The sequence below is a fragment of the Centrocercus urophasianus genome, unplaced genomic scaffold, assembly GCF_019232065.1.
Source record: "Centrocercus urophasianus isolate 14NV4802_14NV808 unplaced genomic scaffold, USGS_Curo_1.0 seq_11, whole genome shotgun sequence".
Taxonomy (NCBI): Eukaryota; Metazoa; Chordata; class Aves; order Galliformes; family Phasianidae; genus Centrocercus; species Centrocercus urophasianus.
Genome location: NW_024884253.1, coordinates 46,546,947 through 46,569,517, shown reverse-complemented (window position 1 = coordinate 46,569,517; position 22,571 = coordinate 46,546,947). Strand labels below are relative to the sequence as shown.

At 40.3% G+C, this 22,571-nt stretch overlaps 1 protein-coding gene across 4 annotated transcripts in view; it reads left to right on the top strand.

Annotated features, from left to right (window-relative positions):
- Positions 1-22,571, top strand: part of MYOM1 (myomesin 1) — a 107,846-nt gene that overhangs the window by 76,917 nt on the left and 8,358 nt on the right. For all 4 annotated transcript variants that reach the window (XM_042840072.1, XM_042840071.1, XM_042840070.1 and 1 more), the window contains 16 exons: positions 813-1,009; positions 2,210-2,336; positions 3,084-3,268; positions 4,319-4,433; positions 9,567-9,723; positions 10,681-10,787; positions 10,900-10,944; positions 15,042-15,178; positions 16,419-16,563; positions 17,012-17,071; positions 17,378-17,445; positions 18,575-18,688; positions 19,338-19,425; positions 20,088-20,126; positions 20,209-20,314; positions 21,733-21,896. In XM_042840072.1, coding sequence (XP_042696006.1) covers positions 813-1,009; positions 2,210-2,336; positions 3,084-3,268; positions 4,319-4,433; positions 9,567-9,723; positions 10,681-10,787; positions 10,900-10,944; positions 15,042-15,178; positions 16,419-16,563; positions 17,012-17,071; positions 17,378-17,445; positions 18,575-18,688; positions 19,338-19,425; positions 20,088-20,126; positions 20,209-20,314; positions 21,733-21,896 — 1,854 coding nt within the window. The remainder of the gene's footprint in view (positions 1-812; positions 1,010-2,209; positions 2,337-3,083; positions 3,269-4,318; positions 4,434-9,566; positions 9,724-10,680; positions 10,788-10,899; positions 10,945-15,041; positions 15,179-16,418; positions 16,564-17,011; positions 17,072-17,377; positions 17,446-18,574; positions 18,689-19,337; positions 19,426-20,087; positions 20,127-20,208; positions 20,315-21,732; positions 21,897-22,571) is intronic.

Sequence of the window (22,571 nt, the reverse complement as noted above, 5' to 3'; positions counted from 1 at the left end):
TTCCATCAAATTTGGAAGGTGACAGATAGGGCTTTTAACCAGTGCGTGATATCTAAGTGTGGGCAAATGTTTCCCCAATACGTATGGAGAGGGCATTGTAAGAAAACGGGTTGGGAGAAGTTAATTATTTCTCTTTTATTGTAATTATAAAAAAAAAAAAAAAAAAAAGTGGATAATGCAGCAAATTTTGTAAAGTAAGTTCCAGTAACAGACATGTTCCATTTTCAGTCAGCCTACAGTGCCTATGATCATGCTTACTTCCTTAAGGTAAGATGAAGGGTGCAATGATAAAATCTACATGGTGTGTAAATTTAATAACAATAATAGTAATAAACAGATAACTGGCATTCTGTGAAGGGAAGAATGTGGGCCTTAATAGGAAAAAAGGAATTACAACAATTATTATGTGTGTGAAAAAGGATTTGCGTTCAGCAAAAGAAAACAAATCATTGCATCTAACATTTTACTTTTCTTGTAATGATAATTTTAGTTCCTCATTTATCACGGTTTTAGACAAGTTCATGATCACTTACATCAGAGCTGCAATTGCAACACATTCTTTCACTGTGTATCAGCTTGCTTCTCAAAACCCAATGATCTTGAAAATTAATTCTTATGCCATTTGGATTTTCATGTTTGCTTTATGGAAGCTTTTATCCTTCATTTCTCATTCCAGCAGAACTCCCCTTGGCCGCACAAGTATTTTCCTAACTTGGAAATGCAGGTTGGGGGCCACCTGAATATGGTAACCAGATGTCTGTGTGGCTATTGAGATATTACTTCCTACTTACATGTTATTCATGTTGAAACAGCTGCTCCATCTCCACCATATGACATCATGGTCCTTGAGAGTGTTCGGGACTCCATGGTGTTAGGATGGAAACAACCCAAAGCCACTGGGGGAACTGAAATTACTGGCTACTACGTGAACTACCGTGAAGTGATTGGTGGAGCTCCTGGGAAATGGAGGGAGGCCAACATTAAAGCCGTTAGCGAGAGGGCATACAGGGTAAGAGATCCACTTCCGCTATTGCTGAGGGTGCAAACTATATTTCCAAAAGAGTTCTCAAAGTCAGATTAGGATGGTAATGTGATTTAGTGCACGGATTGATTTTTTTTTTCAGAGCATTATATCCAAGGTACATATTTCTGCTAACTTCTCATGGAAACATACCAAAATTATACTAAGGATCATAGTAAACATGTTTGTCCTTCCTCTAAGGTTTATCTTGCTTGAAAGGTGGCACAGAAGTGATAGACATTATTTTAGTGGTAGCTGTGACATCAGAGAACTGTAACAGATGGTATTAAAACAGTGCTTTCGTGTCATATGGTTAATATGTTATTGAAACTGCAGCTTCCTGTACTGCAGGAATTCTGTGGTACCATGAAATACTTTGTCATTCTACTAGCTTCCTTGTTAGTGTTTGTTTCAAAGTGATGGAAATAGTCTGTTCATAGAGGTTTTATGTATACATTTAGTGCAACATTTACCACACTGATGCTCTTCTGTTCACCTTATTACATAAATCCTCATTTAACAAATAGCTCACTAAAGAATAGAGAAGCCTGGGGACAGTACTATTTAGTTAACTCCATTAAATTCTTCTCTCTACAATTGTTTGTAAACTTGTCTGTTATTCTGGCACCAACCATAATCTGTGAATTAATTCTTCTGAGCATAGGCTGGATTTTTGTAAGTCAGGCCCTCAAAACTGGCATTCCTACTGGTCTTGGTGGACCTATTCGAGTGCTTGCTGGTACTGGAACCAGCTTGTGCAAGCTGGGTTTTGTGATTAGTTTCTAAAGGCCAGTTTAGAAGTGTTGTAGTGCTAGCTACAATCTATCTGAGCTGCTTTGCAATTGAAAAGGAATGCCAGGACTGAATTTCACCCTGCTACAAGGACAACTCTTGACTTAAGTGAACTTGCTGCCTATCATGAAACAGATCAGTATAACTGTTGAGCAATATCCTGCTCCCTCCCCGACTACCAAAGTCTTTCAATAGGAATAGTTTTAAAATCTGAGCATACTGAGAATACTCACATATGCTATGTCACGGCTTAGAGGGAAAGCCAGGATATGTGTGATATCAATAAAGCTTTCATCTCTTCAGGCACTTCAAAGCACGTTCATGTATTAGATGATAGTGACTTTCTCCTAAGGCCTTAATCCAAAGTTAATAAGTATTATTTTGTTGGATCTGCAGATTGAAAACCTGAAGGAAAACATGGTGTACCAGTTCCAGGTAGCTGCTGCTAACCTGGCTGGGGTTGGGACACCCTCCCTGCCCAGCAAGCCCTTCAAATGTGAAGAATGGACCATTGCTGTACCTGGTAGGATCCTGAGTGTAACACGAAGGTTACTGCCACCCACAGGGTGCTCTGGAACAAATAGTCTAAGTTCTCAATGTCTTGTTTCTAGGGCAGTCAGTGGGTACTGAAGTATATACCGAGGCCTGTGCCTTCATCACATTCTTTTAATGTACTTACATTGATGAATTAAGCAATGCCCACATAACCAGTAGCATTTTACAAACAGCTTGTATTTTCTTTATTTTTACTGCTTTGTTTCTGTACTGTGTCTGCCACTGTGCTCCTTAGTTTAAGTGATTAATATAAAAACCTGTCTAACAGAGAAGGCAGGGAGTCCTTGTAGCCCTTCTGTCATGTATCATATATTACTTCAAGGCCAGATCTTTGACCTTTTAACACTCACTGAAATTATTGAAAACAATCTCCATTGGCTCCAGTGGACTTTAAAACTGTCCTTAAAGCAGCACATTAGCTTAATAGTTAACTTATTTCCCTGGCTTGGGAGATTATTTGTAATTTTTGTTTGTTCGTAAATATTTGATCAAGATACCAAATCTCAAAAACTTGGATTGTTTTTTAGGGCCACTCTTTTATTAGGTATGAATTGTATTCATATCTCATTTAGATCTGATACAATGGAACTGCACCTGCTGTGTCAGCTTTGGGAGAGCGATGTGTTGTTTGATTTTGTGTTTTGAAGTCTTATGCGTTAATCCCTTTGGTCTTTATTCTGACAACACAATTCCAATTTTCACTCTTGCCTTTCAGGGCCACCTCACGATGTCACATACACAGAAGTTAGGAAGGACTCTTTGGTATTACTGTGGAAGGAACCAGTTTATACTGGTCGTAGTCCTATAGCTGGTTACTACATTGATATGAAGGAAACTGAAGCAAAGGAGGAACGTTGGAGAAGCGTCAATGAGAAGCCACTTCAAAAGAAATTCTTGAAGGTAAAGTAGTTTGAGATTCAATACAAATATAACAGAATAAACTTAAAGAAGTCAGTCACAGATAATATAGTCCTGCGTAGCATTTATTGAAACACTTAGCAAGCTATGTTGTGCCTGGGACACCCATGTATGAAATCTGTGTAGTCAGACAAGGCAGTAACTTAGAAGATAATCTGATATGTAAATAAATAAATAAATAAATAGAAATTGTGCTGAAACTGCATATTATTCTTACAACACAGTAGGCATCCCTGGTATTTCCTAGCTCAACGAGCATTGCTACACAAAAACATTACACAAAAATGGATGTTGCAAATAATGTGGTACGTGGTTCTTTCAAATACAAATTACTCTCTCCACACATTTAATGGCATGTAAAACACAACCATTTCCCACTATTATGTCACATGATTTTGTGGAATGACTTCTAAATTCTAAATTCTATTCTAAAGTGTATTTCAATTTCAGAGATACATCTGAAGTGGATTTGCTACTTCTATTCTTTCCAGAGCATTTGGAAGACATTCACTTTAGGGTTTGATCTTTTCACACATGTTTTATAGGAGCATTTACAGGTGTTACAATGTTACTGCAATTGCTCAAGAGAGTAGAACAAGATCCATACAGTTAACTGCCCTTCAGGTTCTATAAAAGTGGGACTGGGACATTTTACTGATAATTTATCTACAGTATAAGATTGTGCTGTTCTAGAGGTCAGTGGACACGAGTTAAAAACATCCTGTTCAAATAACAATGCTCCTTTTATAAATAAATTTTATAAATAAATCAACAGCAGCTGTGGCACTGTCTAAATGTTAGCTATGCATACAAGGAAAGCATAAATCAAACATATCAGTCATGCTTCTCTGGGACTGAAAAAAAGAAAAGAAAAATAAAAAAGAGGAAGGAATATTTGCCAACTGACTGGAGAAAGAGCAAAATAAAAAATAAAGGAAATATGATTGTCAAGCATCCAGACTGGTACTGTAAAAAGTGTGAAATTAAAATTGGTGTTTTGTAATAAGTCATGCATATGTTTGCTTCCTGCAGATAGCTGGCCTAACAGAAGGGGTGAGCTATGTGTTCCGTGTGCGGGCAACAAACCAGGCTGGTGTTGGGAGACCATCGGATATCACTGATCCCGTTGTAGCTGAGACACGGCCAGGTTTGCTAGAAATGCTTCCTCTTTTTTGTCCTATTTAATGAGGTGCCTGTCTGTGTGATGTATTTGCACGCAGGCTGCATGTGAACAACCTGACCCCCCTCAAAGGCAAACATTCTTAGTATGCAGGAAACAAGTTGAAGAATATATCCTTCTGCCTGGTCAGATATGTTTTAAGTTGGGACAGGTTTTCTTATTGTAACAACCTGTTCAGGAATATAAAGTTATTTGTGTATTGCAATAGAACAGAGCATGAGTGGAGGATTTGTTAAGATCAGCCCAACCACAAATTCTACAGTTGTAGGCTTTGCCCTTCCTGTAGTAAATCATTTGTTTATCTCTCTCTTCTGTTTAATTTACGCAGTGTACCTGAGGAAAGGGTAAAAGAAATTACTCTTTACCCTTAATATTTAAAATAAAGATTTAAAAAAATGTAATCCTAAGAAGTCTTGAACAGTCTCCCAGTGAGGCTGTAAACGTGATCAAAAGGATATCTGAAGACAGAGGAAGAAAAGAACTAGAAATATTTGAATGAGAAGGCTGTAGTGACTATTAGTGGAATGGGAAAGGGGGGTGGGATGGACTGGATGGTTAAGAAAAGGCAAGACTGTGATATGGAGATAAGAGGATAAGTATGTAGGCAAGAAAGGGTTGGAATAGGAGAGAAATACATGAGCTGTGAAGGGACTAAAATAATTTAGTTGAGAATAGGTTTGTTCTAGAGTAAAAGGAAGATATGGTGGTAATGGAGATGTGGCCTGAAAATGGTCATAGTAGGAGTGTGGAGCCAGGAGCACCAAAGACTGGAGACATGGGAAAGAGATGCCATGAGAAGTCTGGGTGCAAAATCAGAAGCCTGGGAACTTCCTACAGGATGAGATGAAAAGGGGCACTATAGGTAAATCTTACCTTGTTGACAGCTGTAATCATAATAACAGGGCAAGCAGGATTGCTCATCCCACTGCTCATCTGGCCGTCCATACCTCAGCTTCATCTCTCACAGCTACTGCATCTTCTTTCTTTTCTTTCAAAAATAAAGTAGCCCTAAGTTCAGACCAACAAACCATTGAAGAAGCATTAGGGTTGTTCTCATCACCTGCAAGTAGAGCAAGGCAAGACTTAGAAACCGATTCTTGAAAACAGCTTAGATACTACAATAACAACCACTTCTAAATTGAACATCAAACCACTATTAGTACTGAACTTTTGCCTTTACTAATCTATTTTCCTTTAGGGTTAACATCCATCCATCAGATTTTTTTATAAAAACTTGTTATGGTAATAACATTTAAATGCATGAAATAAATGATTGATCATGCAATGAAAAATAATATATGGATGTAAACTGTTCTGAAGATGATCGTCATAACAACAAAAAAAAAGATTTTTCAGCAGTTTTCGTAGTCCAATGTGGCCCAAATTCAATCTAGCATCATGAACGTGAGTAGAATATTTGTTTTGCAATCCTCACAGTTAGAGAAGGTGATGAATCTCAGGACTATGACTCTTCTGCAAGCCAGGCTGTTGTTCACCATAGTGATGTCTGATGGATCTCAAGAAAGTCAGGGAAGTTGAAAATGATTTACTTAAACAAATCTGATTGACCCGTATTTTGAGCTAAGGTATGCAGATAAACTGTTCACCAAACTAAGCTTCTTAATAGTGCTAAGAAATAACAAAAGGCTTATTAAAAAACGTATTTCAGAAAGCAGTCTCCTGAATAGGCTTTCAGCTTTCTCACTCAAACCACACAAATCTCAAGAACAATCAAAAATTACCACAAATCTTCTGGTGTTGCCCAATGAATACCGTCTTTATTAACATCGTGGATGGAGACAAAATATTGTAAGATCTCTCTGCACAATTCCTGCTGGAATGTCACTGGAATGTTGGCAAACATGTAGAATTGCCAGGAGACTGAGCTCTCTAACCAAAGAATGTAAGTAAATAACATCCTGAATGGAAATACTTGTTTTAAAATGCGTGATATCAATTTTCTTGATCCAGTTACATGTATTAATAGAATGGTATGATAGTTTCCATCCTTCCCTTGTTTAAAAACTGTATTTCATTTTTACAGTTATCTCTTAAAACTAAATAAAAAACCCACACACATAAAGGAGAGAAAAAAAAAAAATAAAAATTCAGCAATGCTGGCTAGTCTTGAGCTGAAACTTTATCTTTGGACAAAATCACTTTGGTGATTTTGCAGATCTCACAGGAGGCAAGAGGAGTCTAGGAGCAACTGCATATCTCTCCTGATCATTCTTAGGTCTGCTCTTAGTCCTTTCGCACGCTGGCATAAATGGAAGTTAGATTCAAACCATGCATCAACTGCTTCAGGAGGGCTTGGCACAGGAATTTGATCTGCCCTGGGGGTCAGACTATGGGATCCAACCTTTAACCTTACATGAAGTGTTTTGCTGTGGGCTTTTGTAAAGCCTTTTTACAGGAGGCCTTCTACACGTTTGTGTGAATCCTTGGCTGCAAGATGGTGCATGTGAGGACTGTTTCAGTCAGGGCAACCTGTTGGAAGTCCCTGCACTCAGGAAGTACCTGACCTCTCACAACACAATCAGAAGCATACTAAGATAGTATAAAATTGCAATTACTTGATTTTTCTGATTCTGCCCTCGGTGCAGCTGTGACCAAAGCCATAGCAGAACTAAAAACTTAACCCCATGGCAACCACAAATTTACTTTAAGCACAAAGTCAGTCATCCACCAAAATCCCTTCAGCTAACCAATAGGTAAGTTTAACCTTGATGAGAGAGGTTTTGAGGAGCATGTTTGGGAAGTTTTATGACATAATCTCAGAAATTAATGAAATTAACCCCAGTCAACTTTTCTGACTAGCTGTAGAAAAGATGGTGCCCATAACTCCAGTGTTTTGGTGCTGTCTGCTTTATCTTAACATTACCTCTTTCCTTTCAGTGTAAAGAAGCCCTCAGATCAGTGCACTTAATCAGTATTTGATATGGTATCGAAGTATTTTATTTTTTATCAGGACTTTAAGAGTGACTCTGGATGATTTGTACAAACCACCACGTTACCTAGAAAGGGGAAATCAGGCTACTACTATTATAGCAGCTTCTTTGGTTTCACACTGTGGGGTAGGCAAGTCCTCTGCCACAGTAGTTTAAAAATACATATTTTTCTGACTTCTACATAACTATTAGAAGTAAAAACCATCATCGCTTCTGGGGATACATGCTATGCACTGTTATCATCACCTCATTGCGGCCTTCCACTATTTGAAGGGAGCATATAAACAGGAAGGGCAATGACTGTTTACAAGGCTGGATAGTACTAGGACAAGGGGAATGGTTTTAAACTGAGACGAGAGGTTTAGGTTAGGTATTAGGAGGAAGTTTTTCACACAGAGGCTGGTCGTGCACTGGAACAGGTTGCCCGAGGAGGTTGTGGATGCCCCATCCCTGGAGGCATTCAAGGCCAGGCTGGATGTGGCTCTGGGCAGCCTGGTCTGCTGGTTGGCAGCCTTGCCCATGGCATGGGTGTTGAAACTGGATGATCATTGTGGTCCTTTTCAACCCAGGCCATTCTATGATTCTAATGTGGATACTCTAAAACAAATGTAAGAGATGCTGCTCTTCAAATGTTCCTTCTGGCTGTGTTTCTTCACACATCACATCAGCTGCCACCCAAAGATTCACGTGCTAATGATCGAGAGGAAACTAAACATTAGTGAAATGTCAACTAAACATTAGTGAAATGTCAAGCAATGAATTTGCATATAATAAATAACATCATTAAAATTTTGAAAAATGTGCAGCTGCCTCACAAATTATTTGTAGACCTTAGTACCCATTAATCATCTCCTGGTTCTTATTGTGCTTCATTCCCGTGAGGGCTGGTAAATAATAGGGCCAAACCAGGGATATTAATCTAATCTTTCATTAAACAGTCGTAGCAAATTATAAAGAATAAGAAGGTTGCACGTATAGCACTTGTCATTACAGGAGCTAATCGCAGTGCTGGAGAGGACGTGTATAGTACTGGAATGATGAAACACAGAAATCTCCTTGCATACTTGAGATTCATTAAGAATTATGCTGAAAACAAAGCCCTTAATTACAATGTCGGGAATAGGTCTCTTGTCATTAAGACACAGTGCATTGTGAGAAGGCACGCCATTAGCATTCTGGGCAGCCCAGCGTTGTCTTAAACTCAGTAATATACCGTGAGTACCCCATTCAGATGTAAACTGCAGCTCTGAGCTGTTCAGAGGAAGCTGGATGTTCTCCAACACTTCTCAGTGCTTTCAGTGGCATTACCAGACAAGCTGCTGAAATGAAAGCTATTGCCACAGGTACAGGATTCCCAGATAAAATTTGCTGTGCTTCATGATGGAGGGAGCATGCAGGAGGTGTGTTTCATTTCCCGATCTGGAACTTACTCAGGGCCTTTTAGGGACTAACTGGGTCACCTTATCCAGCCCACAGACTGCAGGTACTGGCAAAACAGGGTGGGCGACTAAGAGGCTAATTGCAAATATTCACACCCTTTGTGTGCCCGCATTAATGCTGCAGATGGCTGCAGGGCCAGATGCCAAGCTCAGCAATTAAGCCAACCACCCAGAGTGAAGCCAGAGTCACCAAAGATGTGCCTCCGTTGCACAAATTTGTGCAGCTTGAGCAGCTTGGTTGTTTCTTCTTTTGCCTCCTGCACCTTTTCAAACATCCACTTTTGTACCCAGTATTCCCTCTGGAGCTTTTGTTTGATTAGGGAGTGAGAAACTCTTGCTGCATAATGAAAACACTTACTATCCCTTAGCGTAAAAAATATTGCTATTTAATAATTTAAGCATTTAATGGAATTGGAGGCTTGCATTTTTTCCCCTTCAGGTTTTTTTCTAGAGAAAATATCATAGTCTCATGGGTGCTTAGACTTGCTCAAGTAAATAACTTGATCTACGATGCTTTTTAATCTGTTCCTTAATTTATTTGTGTTAGGATGAGAAATCTAGTCAGGAGCCAAGGATTGATATTGTCAATATTTGCAACACTTTATGTGCCACCTGCCAAAATAAAAAAGATCCTCTCAATCCACCCTATGAATCAGACTTGTCTGCTGTCATCTCTAAGAAAATGGAATTGCCTTGTTCTGATCTTTCAGGAACTAAGGAAGTGGTGGTTAATGTGGATGACGATGGAGTCATTTCCTTGAACTTTGAATGTGATCAGATGTCTCCAAACTCTAAGTTTGTTTGGTCCAAGAACTATGAGCCAATTGAGGATGACTCTCGACTGGACATCGATTCCAAAGGCGGAAAGTAAGAGCACTCAGTGGTAACAATCGTCTCGTGTTTGAAAAACCTCAGCAGACCACAGAAATCCATCCTTTCTGGATGGATGAGCTCAGTAAGAATTCTATCTGCTGTTGTTACCAAAAGGCTTCGGCATGAGCATGCTGTTTGTCAGCAAGTCTATGTGCAGACCATAAGGAAATTGTAGCTTGCACAGAATGAGTCAGGCCTTCTGGTTAGGCAATGTACTTGTAGTTACATTTAGGCACAGAGTGAGAAAATCTGTGCTCTGTCCTCTTACAACCTGTCAGCCAGCACAGATTATTCCAATTGCTGTTACGTTAAATCTCCAAAGGCTTAAATTATTTGTCTGCTTCCTAAATGCCTTGACTGTGTAACATCATTACAATCATCTGAGCACACTGTTTTGATAATGTCACCATAGCCTGATTTGGTAATGATTGTAATTCTTTACAAGCCTAAAATGTTTCTTTAGGCATTTTTCAGAGAGGAAGAAAGGGCAAATGCAGCCTATGAAGTATCTGTGTGCTCTTCTGGTTATAGAAACCATGCAGAAACACCACTTTTGGTATTGCATATGAAAGCTGAATCAGCCTGCACTTAGAGTATCCTTCCTTGTTCATCAAAGACTTGACAATATGCTTTTAAGTCCAGTACTTCTGGCACTGAGAGCTTCTACAGCTTCCTCAAGAAGTTACAAATCTTGCACCCAGATCTCAGAACAGGCAACTGGTCAGCTTTCAGTCTCATGGGTGCTTCATGGGCTGGGCTATTTCCATTTGTATCACACATGAATAACCTATCCTGGTTTATTCTGTTCAGGACACCTGTATTTGCCTTGCAGTCAGAGCAGAAGCTAATACAAGGGTGCTTTTAATCTGGTTTTGCAACAGTGAAAAAGGGTCTTGGTTCAGACTAGTTCTACTTTTTTATCTTTTTGTTGTTGTTGTTTGTTTCCCAAAGGTCAAAAGCAGTCTTTAAGAATCTTGGGGAAGATGATTTGGGAATTTATTCCTGTGTTGTTACGGACACTGATGGAGTTTCATCAGGCTACACAATTGACGAAGAAGGTAGACACACAGTGTCTTCTAAACATGCTTGTTTTGCTTTGCCTTCTGTTTCTTCCTGCTTTTGTCCTTGTTGTATCCATAATATCCATGTATTACTTCATATCTTTTGCAGAAATGAAACGCCTGCTTGCTCTGAGCCATGAACACAAATTCCCAAGTAAGTGAAGCAAACGTGTTTGTAAGGGAGAGTTTTGTGTGCACTGGGGTATGTATCACAAAGCTCCTGCCAGCATCAGATAGGGAAGTTGCTAGACTGCTTTCAGATGAGTGCTTTTGAATTGAAAACCTACGATTCCTTTATTTTTCACTCTTTCACTCACAGCATTGCTGATACTCTTCCCGCTCTTTTGCGGGTTACTGATCTAAGTATATACTAAGTATATGCTCTATGTCGGATTGAAAATAAGTATCCTAATGGTTTTATTTCTTCTTCATAGCAGCTTTTTGTCTTTACTTGGAATGCCTAGCCTGATCTGAACACTCTAATTTGAAAAATTTTCTGCCCCTCTAATTTCATCTCAACTGAAATTTAAAACAATTTAAAATTACGGTTAACAGAGCAAGCAATGTAGTTCTCTATACAGAATTTTTCTGCTGAAATTTGTCACACTCTTTTCTGTTCCACTTGGAGATGTAAACACCTTTCCTGCTGCTTGGGATGATACTTTTGCCAAATTCACAGATTTCTTACACTTTCATGATATCCTGACAGTGGCACAACCTTGTTATTCTCAGTGGAATGTTACTTGAATAATTGAAGAAAACAATAATAAGAAAAATAAGAAAACAATGGTACCTCTGCCAGCCCAGCCTGCATCATTCCTCTCAGCCCCACCACAGCTTGGCCACACAAATTGCCTGTCTTTCTGTACATGTCATTTCCCTCCAAGTCCTTTCCATGTCAGCTCTGCTCTTCTCAATATTTTGACAGCCCAAGCACCCCCTGTTAACTTCTCCCAACCCTATCTTCACTCTGAGCGTGAGTCATCACAGCCCCTTACTGCTGTCACCTGTCCTTACTTGCCCCAACCCTTCTCTTCTCAGCTCTTTGCCACATTCTGTATTAATGACTAATGTAACAAAAATAAGTTGCTTGGGACACAGAATGTGGGTTTGGGTTTTTTTCATTTGTTGTTAGGTGTTAGTACACTCCCAGCTGTGCATGGAGCCTCCAGGGGAAGCAGGTGAAATCAGAAGAGGGGAAACTCTTCTAGCTTTGGGCATGCTAGGCCCTGTGAACACTACAAAATTATCAATTACAATTATAGGTCGAAACACATCTTCATTTATCTGTGAGACTGGGAAAATAATAATGAGCTATGGATCAACATGAAACTTTTGTCATCTCTCTGAGTAATCACAGAACTGCAGGGGTTAGAAAGGACCTCAAGAGATCATTGAGTCCAACCCTCTGCTAAAGCAGGTTCTCTCCAATAGGTCACACAGGTAGCATCCAGATGAGTCTTGAATATCTCCATAGAAGGAGACTTTGCAGCTTCTCTGGGAAACCTGTTCCAGTATTCTGTTACCCTTACCATAAGGAGCTCTTCTGCATGTTACTATGGAACTTCCTATGTTCACATTTTGGGCCAATGCTCCTTGTCCTATCGTACACACTGCTGAAAAGAGCTTGGCCTCATCCATTTGCCTCTCACATTCTTTTAGATATTTATAAACACTGATCTGATGAATACCCAAATTCCTGACAAAAAAATGAGTCGCTGCCATTTCTGATTCAACATAAGCTCTTGCACGTTGTTTGGTTTGTATGTCTCAACTGCACTTAACTCTAACTTCTACTCGGAAACATCTGCAGCAAGTAACCGTGGGAAAATGAGTTGCTCAGATAATGTGGTCCTGCAGAACTCAACTGCTCTTGAACACCGTATTGTATTGGTGTTGGGTTCTTCTTTACAAGCAGAGTGGTTAGGCCCTGGAACGGGTTGCCCAGGGAGGTTGTGGATGCCCCGTCCTTGGACGTGTTCAAGGCCAGGTTGGACGGGGTCCTGGGCAACCTGATCTGAATGTGTGTGTTTGGTGGCCCTGCTAGGCAGGGGGGTTGGAACTACATGATCCTTGAGGTCCCTTCCAACCCGGGTGATTCTGTGATTCTGTGGGTGCAAACAAATATTCCAGCTCTTCAGTTTAGCACTAGCATCTGCCTGAAGATTTTCTGTCAACTGCACGTGGTAATTTGCGATGTTATACAAATAGGATGTGAAACCTTGAAAGCATGATGGCTTTTCAAAATCCCTGAAGACAGTTGGTGTTTTGTAAAATGGAAATATTTTGAAATAGGGTTATTGCTGGTGCAGGACTGTTACACAGACCTGTCTGATTACTTTAGATGGGGGAGTGAGTGGCCTTTTCCCAGAAATGATCCTTTTATGTCCTTTCAGCCTCTTCTTGAGCAGTTTCTGAGGTATTTTCTTCCTTTTTAGACTAAGATATTCATTGTTAATTGCATACTGGGACTTTGACGTTCCCACAGAGCTGACAGTGAAACAAAAGCAGAGCAGCCTGATGTCTGTTCTCACCCTCCTCCTGTTACTTCTGCAGGCTCTGTAGCATTTCTGGTGGTTTGTTCTGAAAAATTATGCAAGATATGACATGCCTTTTGTTTCTCACAAGCTAGTAGGGAAGGAAGCTTCACAGCTGATTCCTTTTAGTACTCCTGTCTCTCTAAGACTCATTTTTAAACGTTTTTCTCTTCTGTGTTTTTTCATCACTCTCTTTTTTTCTTTTTTTTCCCTGTGTCTTCACCACCCAGAAGCTTTATATTCACCAAAGACGTGTTCTGTGCCACCAAAAGCATGAGCGTGGGAGGGTGCAGGTTCATGGAAAGGGTGCTCCTGTGAAAAGAAGATGCAGGGAGTCCTCACATGGGCACCACCTGGTTTGGCAGCGGTGTTCAGCCCCAGAAAGTATCCCACTGTTCAGAAATGTAGGATCATTAAGGTTGAAAAGACCTCTAAGATCACCTAGTCCAACCATCACCCCGTCTCCACCATGCCCACTAACCACATCCCTCAGTGCCACATCCACACATCTTGAACACCTCCAGAGATGGTGACTCCACCACCTCCCTGGACAGCCTCAGTACCACTGCCTCGCTGCTCTTTCTGAAAAGAAATTTTTCTTAGTGTCCAACCTGAATTAGCATGGTGAAAAATGAACGATAAATGACGCCAGGTATTACACCAGTCCCAGTCCTCTCCCTGTAGTGAGGCTTCTAGGTAAGTAAAGTTTAGGGAAAACCCTGCCCTGGGGTTTGTATGGGAGGAGGTATTGGGTGACACCCATCACCACACACTTAATCAGGTGTTTTGCAATTTGTTTGTGCACTCTTCTCAGTTACACCCTTGCAAGGTAGACTTTACACTGCTATGAAAGTGGAGTTTGGGGCAGAGGTCACATACAGCATGCATGCTCTGTGTACATGAGTTTGTTGGAAATTCGAGAGTCCACTAAGACAACTAAAATGATGGAAAATAATAAAATGAGCAAATATCCCCAGATATTAGAGTATAAATGCCCCTGTTTAACGCTGCTGATTAAAATAACTTGACAAAAAGTTAAAGTGAAAGTAGTTTTACAAACAGGAACGAGAAAAAAATAAGACTAGTTTGTAGTAGAGTAATCTTTACAAGAATTTTTTTTCCTGCTTACACAGCTTATTGAATGTGGGGATTTCCATTATTCATAAATAAACAGATGTTTATTATTAATGGGGAAATTTGGGGCATTTTGTGACATTCAGTGAATTCTGGAGATAAAGGTCCCACTCAGCAAGAATTACTTACAAAAGTCTCCCAACCTGCAGTTCAGCAGCTGACTTTCTGATCTGCCTTTGTGCTTGTTTTATTTTGTTTTATCGTTTCCTTAATGAGTCACTTCACTGCCTTGCAACAACATTAAGTGACTCATTAAAGATGTGTTTGCACCAGGAAGGTTCACATTGTGCTGCAGAGATGCTTGCAGTTTACCTTTAGCCCCATGTTGGAATGGAGGGACCCCAGCACAATTCAAATTGCAAACATTTCAACTCTGTACCTAGACCTAGAGATAGAAAGATCAAATAATTCAATCTTGCCTGTTGCTCTGTGTAAATGTGGGTGGAGAGGCATTCCATTGGTACAAAGAGTTATTGTAAGCTAGTTACCTTGAGTACATTAACTGAATGGAAGAAGTGAAGAAAATAGTTGTTCCTATGCAGAAAAGTATATGTTTCATTCTTGTCTCTCTTCTTTGTAGCTATTCCACTTGCTTCTGAGCTGGCAGTAGAAATTCTGGAAAAAGGAGAAGTGAGATTCTGGTTGCAAGCTGAAAAATTGTCTGGCAATGCAAAGGCCAACTTTGTATTTAATGATAAGGAAATTTTTAATGGAGAGGTAAGGCTTTACATTGCCTTTTTGTGTGTTTGTAACAAATGAGCACTAATATCTTCAATAGCTTCCAATCAGAATTCAATGCTAGTGCATTTTCATCAGAATTAATGTATGTCATTGAAAACACCACTTGCTAGAAAGACTTTGTCTATAGTTCTGAGCTCCAGCTAAATTTGACTGAATGAGTTTATAAACATCCTTCCTGCCTCCTTTGGGAGTACCACATGGTCTGTTAACTAATGAGTACTGTAGAAGGTCCTGAAATGTAGGGAAGCAAGTAATTACAGGTAAGCAATTACTGTGGTTTTCAAGTAATCACTGCAGTAGCCCAGATCATCCAGTGTCTTTTATCTATGGCCACTTGTTCTCTCTTCTCATACCCTTTTCCTGTTTGGAGGAATGTGTTAAACCGAGGGAAAACTTGCAAGTGGTTGTTTTCAGCAGCAGAGCTTGTTATTCCCAAGGACAACTCGTGGCATGTTTTTGTTGCAATACTGATAGTTAGATAGAGCACTCTACAAGGATAGGGGACTGGAGAACCTCCCCTCTGAAGACAGCTGAGGGAGCTGGACTTGTTCAACCTGGAAAAAAGAAGGCTGCGGGGTGACCTCATTGCAGCCTTTCAGTACCTAAAGGGAGCCTATAAACAAGAGGGGTAGATAATAACAGGACAAGGGGAAATGGTTTTAAGTTGAGGGAGGGAAGATTTAGGTTGGATGTCAGGGAAAAGTTCTTTACAGAGAGAGGTGCTGGAACAGGCTGCCCGGAGAAGTTGTGGGTGCCCTGTCCCTGGAGGTGTGCAAAGCCAGGTTGGATGGGGCCCTGGGCAGCCTGGTCTAGTATTAAATGGGGAGGTTGGTGGCCCTGCATGTGGCAGAAGGATTGTAGATTCATGATCTTTGAGGTCCCTTCCAACCCTGGCCATTCTGTGATTCTGTGATTCTGTCAGAGCATTCTATGCAAAATTTTTTTAAAATGTTGACTCCTAAGCAATAGTGTTCTAAAGAGATACAAATCCGTGCCTTTCCAATGAAAAAGGTCACAATACTCATCATAGAGCAGGACTGTCACATGCTTCCATCATTAACAGATTTCTTATTTATTTGGTTCTATGTTTAGAGCCAGGGAAAGAGATAGTGGGAATGAGAGCAAAGAAAGCAGAATTTCCCCCAAAGATATCAATGTTTGCCAAATATACGGTGATTCTGATATTCATTAATTAATTTACTTTCAATTCCTGAAGAAATATAAGATGAAGGTGGACCAGCATACTGGCCTTGTTGAAATGATTATGGATAAACTTGAGGACAAAGATGAAGGGACTTACACTTTCCAGCTGCAGGATGGAAAAGCAACCAATCAGTCCAGCCTGGTCCTCATTGGTGATGGTATGTGAATCTGTGCTATGCTGTAGGCTAGGAAAGTTATACCAAGGTTGGCAGTCATCACTTTTCCACTCTTTTCCTGATTTAGTACTATTAAAAGTTCATGTCACAGCACTTGTCTGCCTCAAATAGAAAAGAGAGCGTATGAGAACTGATACTTTAAAAGTGCCCAGAGGAAAGGGAGTTGTTCCAGAAATGTAAAATATCGAAGGCTGTCAGGGCTTGCTTTTCTACAGATGCAATGATATCAAGCCCAACCCCCCTACTAAAACAAGTTCCCTATATTAGACTGTGTAGAAAATGTGCGGTATTACATTGCTGAGAGAAAGAATGACCCAGTGACAGGATTCTCTTTGACCTCCAAAGGACAGAGTTGCACTGGTAACAATACTGCACTAATAAATCATATAGTCCACATAACCTCATATGCGTTAATGGTTTTCATTTCCAGTATTCAAGAAGCTGCGAGATGAAGCAGAATTCCAGAGAAAAGAGTGGCACAGGAAACAAGGTATGATAAGAATACTCATGATAATCATGTAAGTGTTAGTTTTAGAGTTTGTTTATATTAATATACTCTAAATTGAAATAGACATTTTTAATAGAGTCATAGAATCATTTGAATTGGAAGGGACCCTTAAAAGACATCTAGTCTATTCTCTTGTGTAGTTGCTTACCTTCAGAAGGAGAAATGGGAAAAACAAAAACACTTTAAAATATCACAGTGTTCTTATGAAGAAAAAGAGATTTGTCTTTGTTTTTGTATCATGAATAGCACTCATGGTTTTAAAAAAAATGTGTCTGTGACTTCAAACAGGTCCCCATTTTGTGGATCAGCTGGGATGGGAAGTTACTGATGAATGTAACGTGATGCTGAAATGTAAGGTAAGAGGTAAAGAAAACACTAGGTACAGGATTCCAAGAAACACTTTGATCAACATCTGTTTAGATGGCTAAGAGGACTAAATAGATGGCCTTTGGTTTTGGATTGCCAACTGCATATTGCGTACAGACAGAGCCATTGAAAGCACCATGGGCTAATCATGCTGGGGTGACTGCAAATGATCTGAGACTTGGGCAAAACTTGCCTCCTTGTTCAGATCAAAGCAGCTCAGAAACTGACGAAGACAGTGGTGAAAGCCAAACAGTTTGTACTCCTGCAGTATAATCAGTAAACTTTGGTTTCTTTGCAGAAACATGGTATCTGAACAAACAGCGGTGCGTTAGTTTCTGTGCATGGAAATAGGAGGAAAAGGCTTATGCAAAAGAACCTTCAGCAAGGGAAATATTCTTGTTTCATACCCTTTGAGTGTCACCACTTTGTTACTGGAGATTAGTTAGATGCACCTGCACAGCTTCCTAAGTCATTTAAGAGAGAGACTGGAACAGGAGCAGGGTAGGATGATGGTAACATTTGTTCTGGGGGAATGCAGAGTGCCTGCCTCAGCACCGTAATGCTGTCATTCTCTGACGGCTCTCCCATCGGTTCAAGGCAGTGAGCTAGGTCTGTCATCCAGGCCCTTCATGTTTCCCCAGGTACTGCAAGCAGAGAAAAACCAGAACGTTGTGCTCTGGCTGCTTATTTCAGACAAAACACCTTGGAATATAGCTTCTTCAAGTCTGTCATCCATCCATCCATCCAACCATCCGCCCTGAGCTGAGCAAAAGAGACCTTAATAGGTGTTGATGAGTCTTTGTGAATTCAAAGACTTTCTGATTATTGCCTGTTTACCTGTGTCGAAATCCCCTGGGCTAGATTCACAGGATCACTGGACTCCTTGAAGCTGTTGATAACCCTTTTTTCTCTCTTTTCTTCCCTTCTGTTTCCTCCTTGCAGCCTTCATTTTAACTGTGAGGCCTCCAGCAGCCTCCTTGTAACTCACTACAATCAGGTTGGAAAGCTTTAGCTGTTCTTTCATGCTGACCCAGCGTTCAAACAGGTTAATCCATGCAATGCGAGGTTCATCTGACCAAATGCAGAAAATAACTATGATACGGTTTTCGTCCATTTTAGGTGGCCAATATTAAGAAGGAAACACATATTGTATGGTACAAAGATACCAGGGAGATAATGGTAGATGAAGAGCATGACTTTAAAGATGGTGTGTGCACCCTGCTGATATCAGAGGTGAGTGACTGTTTGTGCTAGTCCTCATCTGAATGTTGTGAATCAGGTGAAAGATATGATCTGGTATTTGAACAGAACAATCAAAAAAGGAAGTGGGTTTTAAAAATGGAAAAACTCACAAGGCGTCTGCATTTTGTCTAAAACAAATTTCTATCTTTAAATGTTCATTCATGTTTTCAGGAAGTGATGAACAGAAGAGATAGTAAGTGTGACACTTCCTTTGCGTATCAGTTCACAACAGAATGAGACTCTGTTTATGCTGTGACTTGCACTCGGGAAGCGCTGCTCGCTCTGACCCTCATGGGAGCACCCTCTTGAAGTTACCCAATGGACTTGCTTGAGATTTACAATCTCAAGGCATGGAGTCTGACTTGCATTAATCACTCAGTCTCTTTGGTTCTGGTTCTTCTAGCTGAGAAAGGGAATTAGCATCAGAGACCTGTGCAGATTGAGTCCCTCCATGAGCCCAGCAAGGCACGGCCCAGCTGCCAGGCTCCATCCCACAGCCCCAGCCAGGAGTAGGGCACTGAGGGCACCAGGGCAGTCCCAGACATCAGGCACCTCCTTGGGGATGGGGACAGGGTGAGGATGAACTAGGATGTAGATCTAGATTTTTGTACAGAAACTATTTTGAATACTTTTTTTACAGTTTTCAAAGAAAGACACTGGAATTTATGAAGTCATACTGAAGGATGACAGAGGGAAGGACATCAGTGAGCTGAAACTTACGGACACAGGTCAGTACCCTTTCTGCATGCTGTAAGCCAAGCAGCCTGCAGGTGAGGTTGAGGCAATACAGACAGCTGCATGAAGCACCTTCCTGTAGTTTCCTTCCTCCTGCATCTCACTAGAACAGTGCAGATTTTTCAGTATGAATAGTATTTGAGTATGCCTTATTGCATGTATAATGTTGGGAGAATGTGAAGACTGGTGCTAAGCTAGATCTTGTTTCCTCAGGGCTCATCAGTAGTGTAAGCCAACAATCATAAGAAGAAATTATAGAACTAGATATTTTTATAAGATTTCACTTTTTTATGTTTTTGCATTCATATATTTTGAGACCCTTCCACTCATTGTGACCACTTAATTTTCCAAGCAACTGGGGAAAAGTGAAATCTGTTATAATGCATATAGATGGCTTGTCATTCCAACTGAATATGAGTATTCACATGGAAAAAAAAAAGAGCATATAGTTTAGTTCTGCTGCAGCAGTATTCATCAAGGTAAAATAAAGTCTGGAAACTGTGGAATCACAGGCAAACACAGCTTTCTAATACATTTTAAAGTGTAGATCTGATTTACTTTTGGAACTGCCTGGGGAAATTATTTCAGAGGCAGTGCTTGTACTATGATTGAGCTGCAGACACAGTGTCTTAATTTATGGATCTTGTCTCCGCAGCTTTTGCAGATCTGATGAATGAAGTATGCAGAAGGATTGGTAAGCATTTAAGTCACTTCTCTGATATATGACTAGTGACACTCAGTGAATGGCTGCAAATAAAGATGTGTTCTTCTTGCAGCTTTATCTGCAACAGATCTGAAAATCCAGAGCACAGCCGAGGGCATCAGGCTGTACTCCTTTGTCACCTACTATGTGGAAGATCTGAGAGTAGGCTGGGTGCACAAGTAAGTATGACTAAGCTTTGCAAAAGTTTGTGCAATTTGGTGTTTGTAGACTCAGAAAGAACCTAGATGTATGAGACAGACTAGGCCTACTTGTCTTCCCATTATCCCTCATGAGTCAGGGCTGCATTGCTTCAGAGAACTTCCACCTCTTGAATGGGAGCTGCTTCTTCCTCTGGAGCGGTTCTGAGGAGTGACATGTGTACAATCTATGGCACTGGCAAGCTCTGTTAGAGATCACTGCCTCTGGTTCAAAGATACCAGGCCTGGAGGCCTGCTTATCTAAAAGCCATAATTCACAGGGACCAGGGCAAAAGGGCACATCCTCTTCATGCATGGGTTCATGTTTTGGAGGCAAAGCAAGTTTTAACATGTGCCCAGGGCAGTAAAATCCAGACAGGGCTTCCTGTGAGTTCTACAAGCCTAAATCGGACAGACAGGAGAACTGAGACTCTAGAAATAAACTTGAACGCCCAGCTCCCCATAAAATTAAAGGAAGCTGTGTACCCAAATCCATGAGACAGCTTTGAATTCTCAGTCAGTGTAAAGAGTTGTATTGGAAAACTCAGAGAAATAAACAACTCAGTTTACGTTAAATCTATTATTAGTATTCTTTCTGCTTCACTTTGTGTGGACATGGTAACAGTTTGAGGTTTCCCCCTTTCTTGGCACCCATTTGACATGGTATCTCCAGGTACCTCTAATGTTTGAAAACTGGAACCAAATATGAATTGTTCTGGATTTTTTTTCTCTCTTCATTTTCTCTTTTTTTTCTATCGTTCTTTCTTGTCGCTGTCTTTTCTCTATTTCATTTTTATAAATTAATTTAATCTTGAAACACATGAAATTGATCTTTGACTCTCTAGCATATTCAAAGCCATCAATTAAAAAGAAAATGAACAGCTTGCTTGAGAAATATCATATCCTTCATCCAAGGCAATTAACTGTCAAGTTAAGAAGCTGAAAAATTGATCTTTTTTGTGGAAGAAAATCTACTCATGTAAAAATGCATTCGATTGTGAAAGCCAAATCGCAGCAGAACGTGAGGAAACACTGAAACTAAGCAAACATCATTTGTAACAAAAGTGGGATTTTTTTGTAGGTACAGCCTTATATAGTTCTGCTGTGCCCAAGCAGAAATAAACCTATGCTAAGAAGAGAACATGAACATTTGAGGATACACCAGTCAGATGCATCTTCATTCTACAGACTTTGAAGAGAAATGGAAGTTGAGCAGAAAAAGTCTGTCATAACAATTCTGCCCCTTTGGTCTACAGTTGACATTTGGCTTCAAAAACTTCAAAATATGATGGCATGCCATTCTACCTTGGAAGTCATTTAGTAACTGCTGAGATTTCTCACTGAAAATCCCGTTTATATTCCACTAAAATGAAGGGGTAACACTATTTTGTGTTTTTCAGCGATACCCAGATTAGGTTTACAGACAGAGTGAAGACTGGTGTCACTGGGGAACAGATCTGGCTGCAGATCAATGAGCCAACTCCACAAGACAAAGGCAAATACACAATGGAACTCTTTGATGGTAAAACTGGACACAAAAAGACAGTGGATCTTTCTGGGCAAGGTAGGCTGGTCACACTGTTAATACTACCTGAACATGGGTATAACACTGTGGTGGAGTGGGCAGTGCTACAGACCAGTGCTGCAGACCTTTTGGATTGTAGGGTCTCTGCATGTTGCCTCCAGCTTGGCATTCTGCGGTAGTGTCATCCATTTGCTTCATACTGTACTCTCAAGTTATAAATTATAATTGACTTTTTCCTGTCCAAACACCAGTCTGTAGCTTGACTCAGAGTTGCCTATGGAGATGTCAGCCCAGTTTTTGAGTTTTCCCACAAAACCCCATGCATTGATGGGCAATGTTAAACACAAGTTATAGTGTTGAATGACTTCTCTGTCTTTCTTTCAAATAATATTTGGAAGAGGAAGTGAAGGACAAGTTTGTTCTGTTACTTTCCTACTGTATTTCTTTGATGGATATAACAGGGCTCCTTATTCTTCAGAGATGTCAAGACTAGTCCCTTTCATCAGCACAATGAAGGAATGTTTCAGGAACATATAAGATTAATTTGATTGACTGATGGAAGCTCTTACTCTGAGAGAGCTCTCACATCCCAGGGAGAAGATTAACTGCTTCAGAGTGGCTGGCTTTCTGTCTCAAGCATTTCCCATCCCTAAAGCTTCTCTTTGGGCCTGTAACATCTCTGGAAGGCCAGTAAACTTACAATCATCTCCAGGT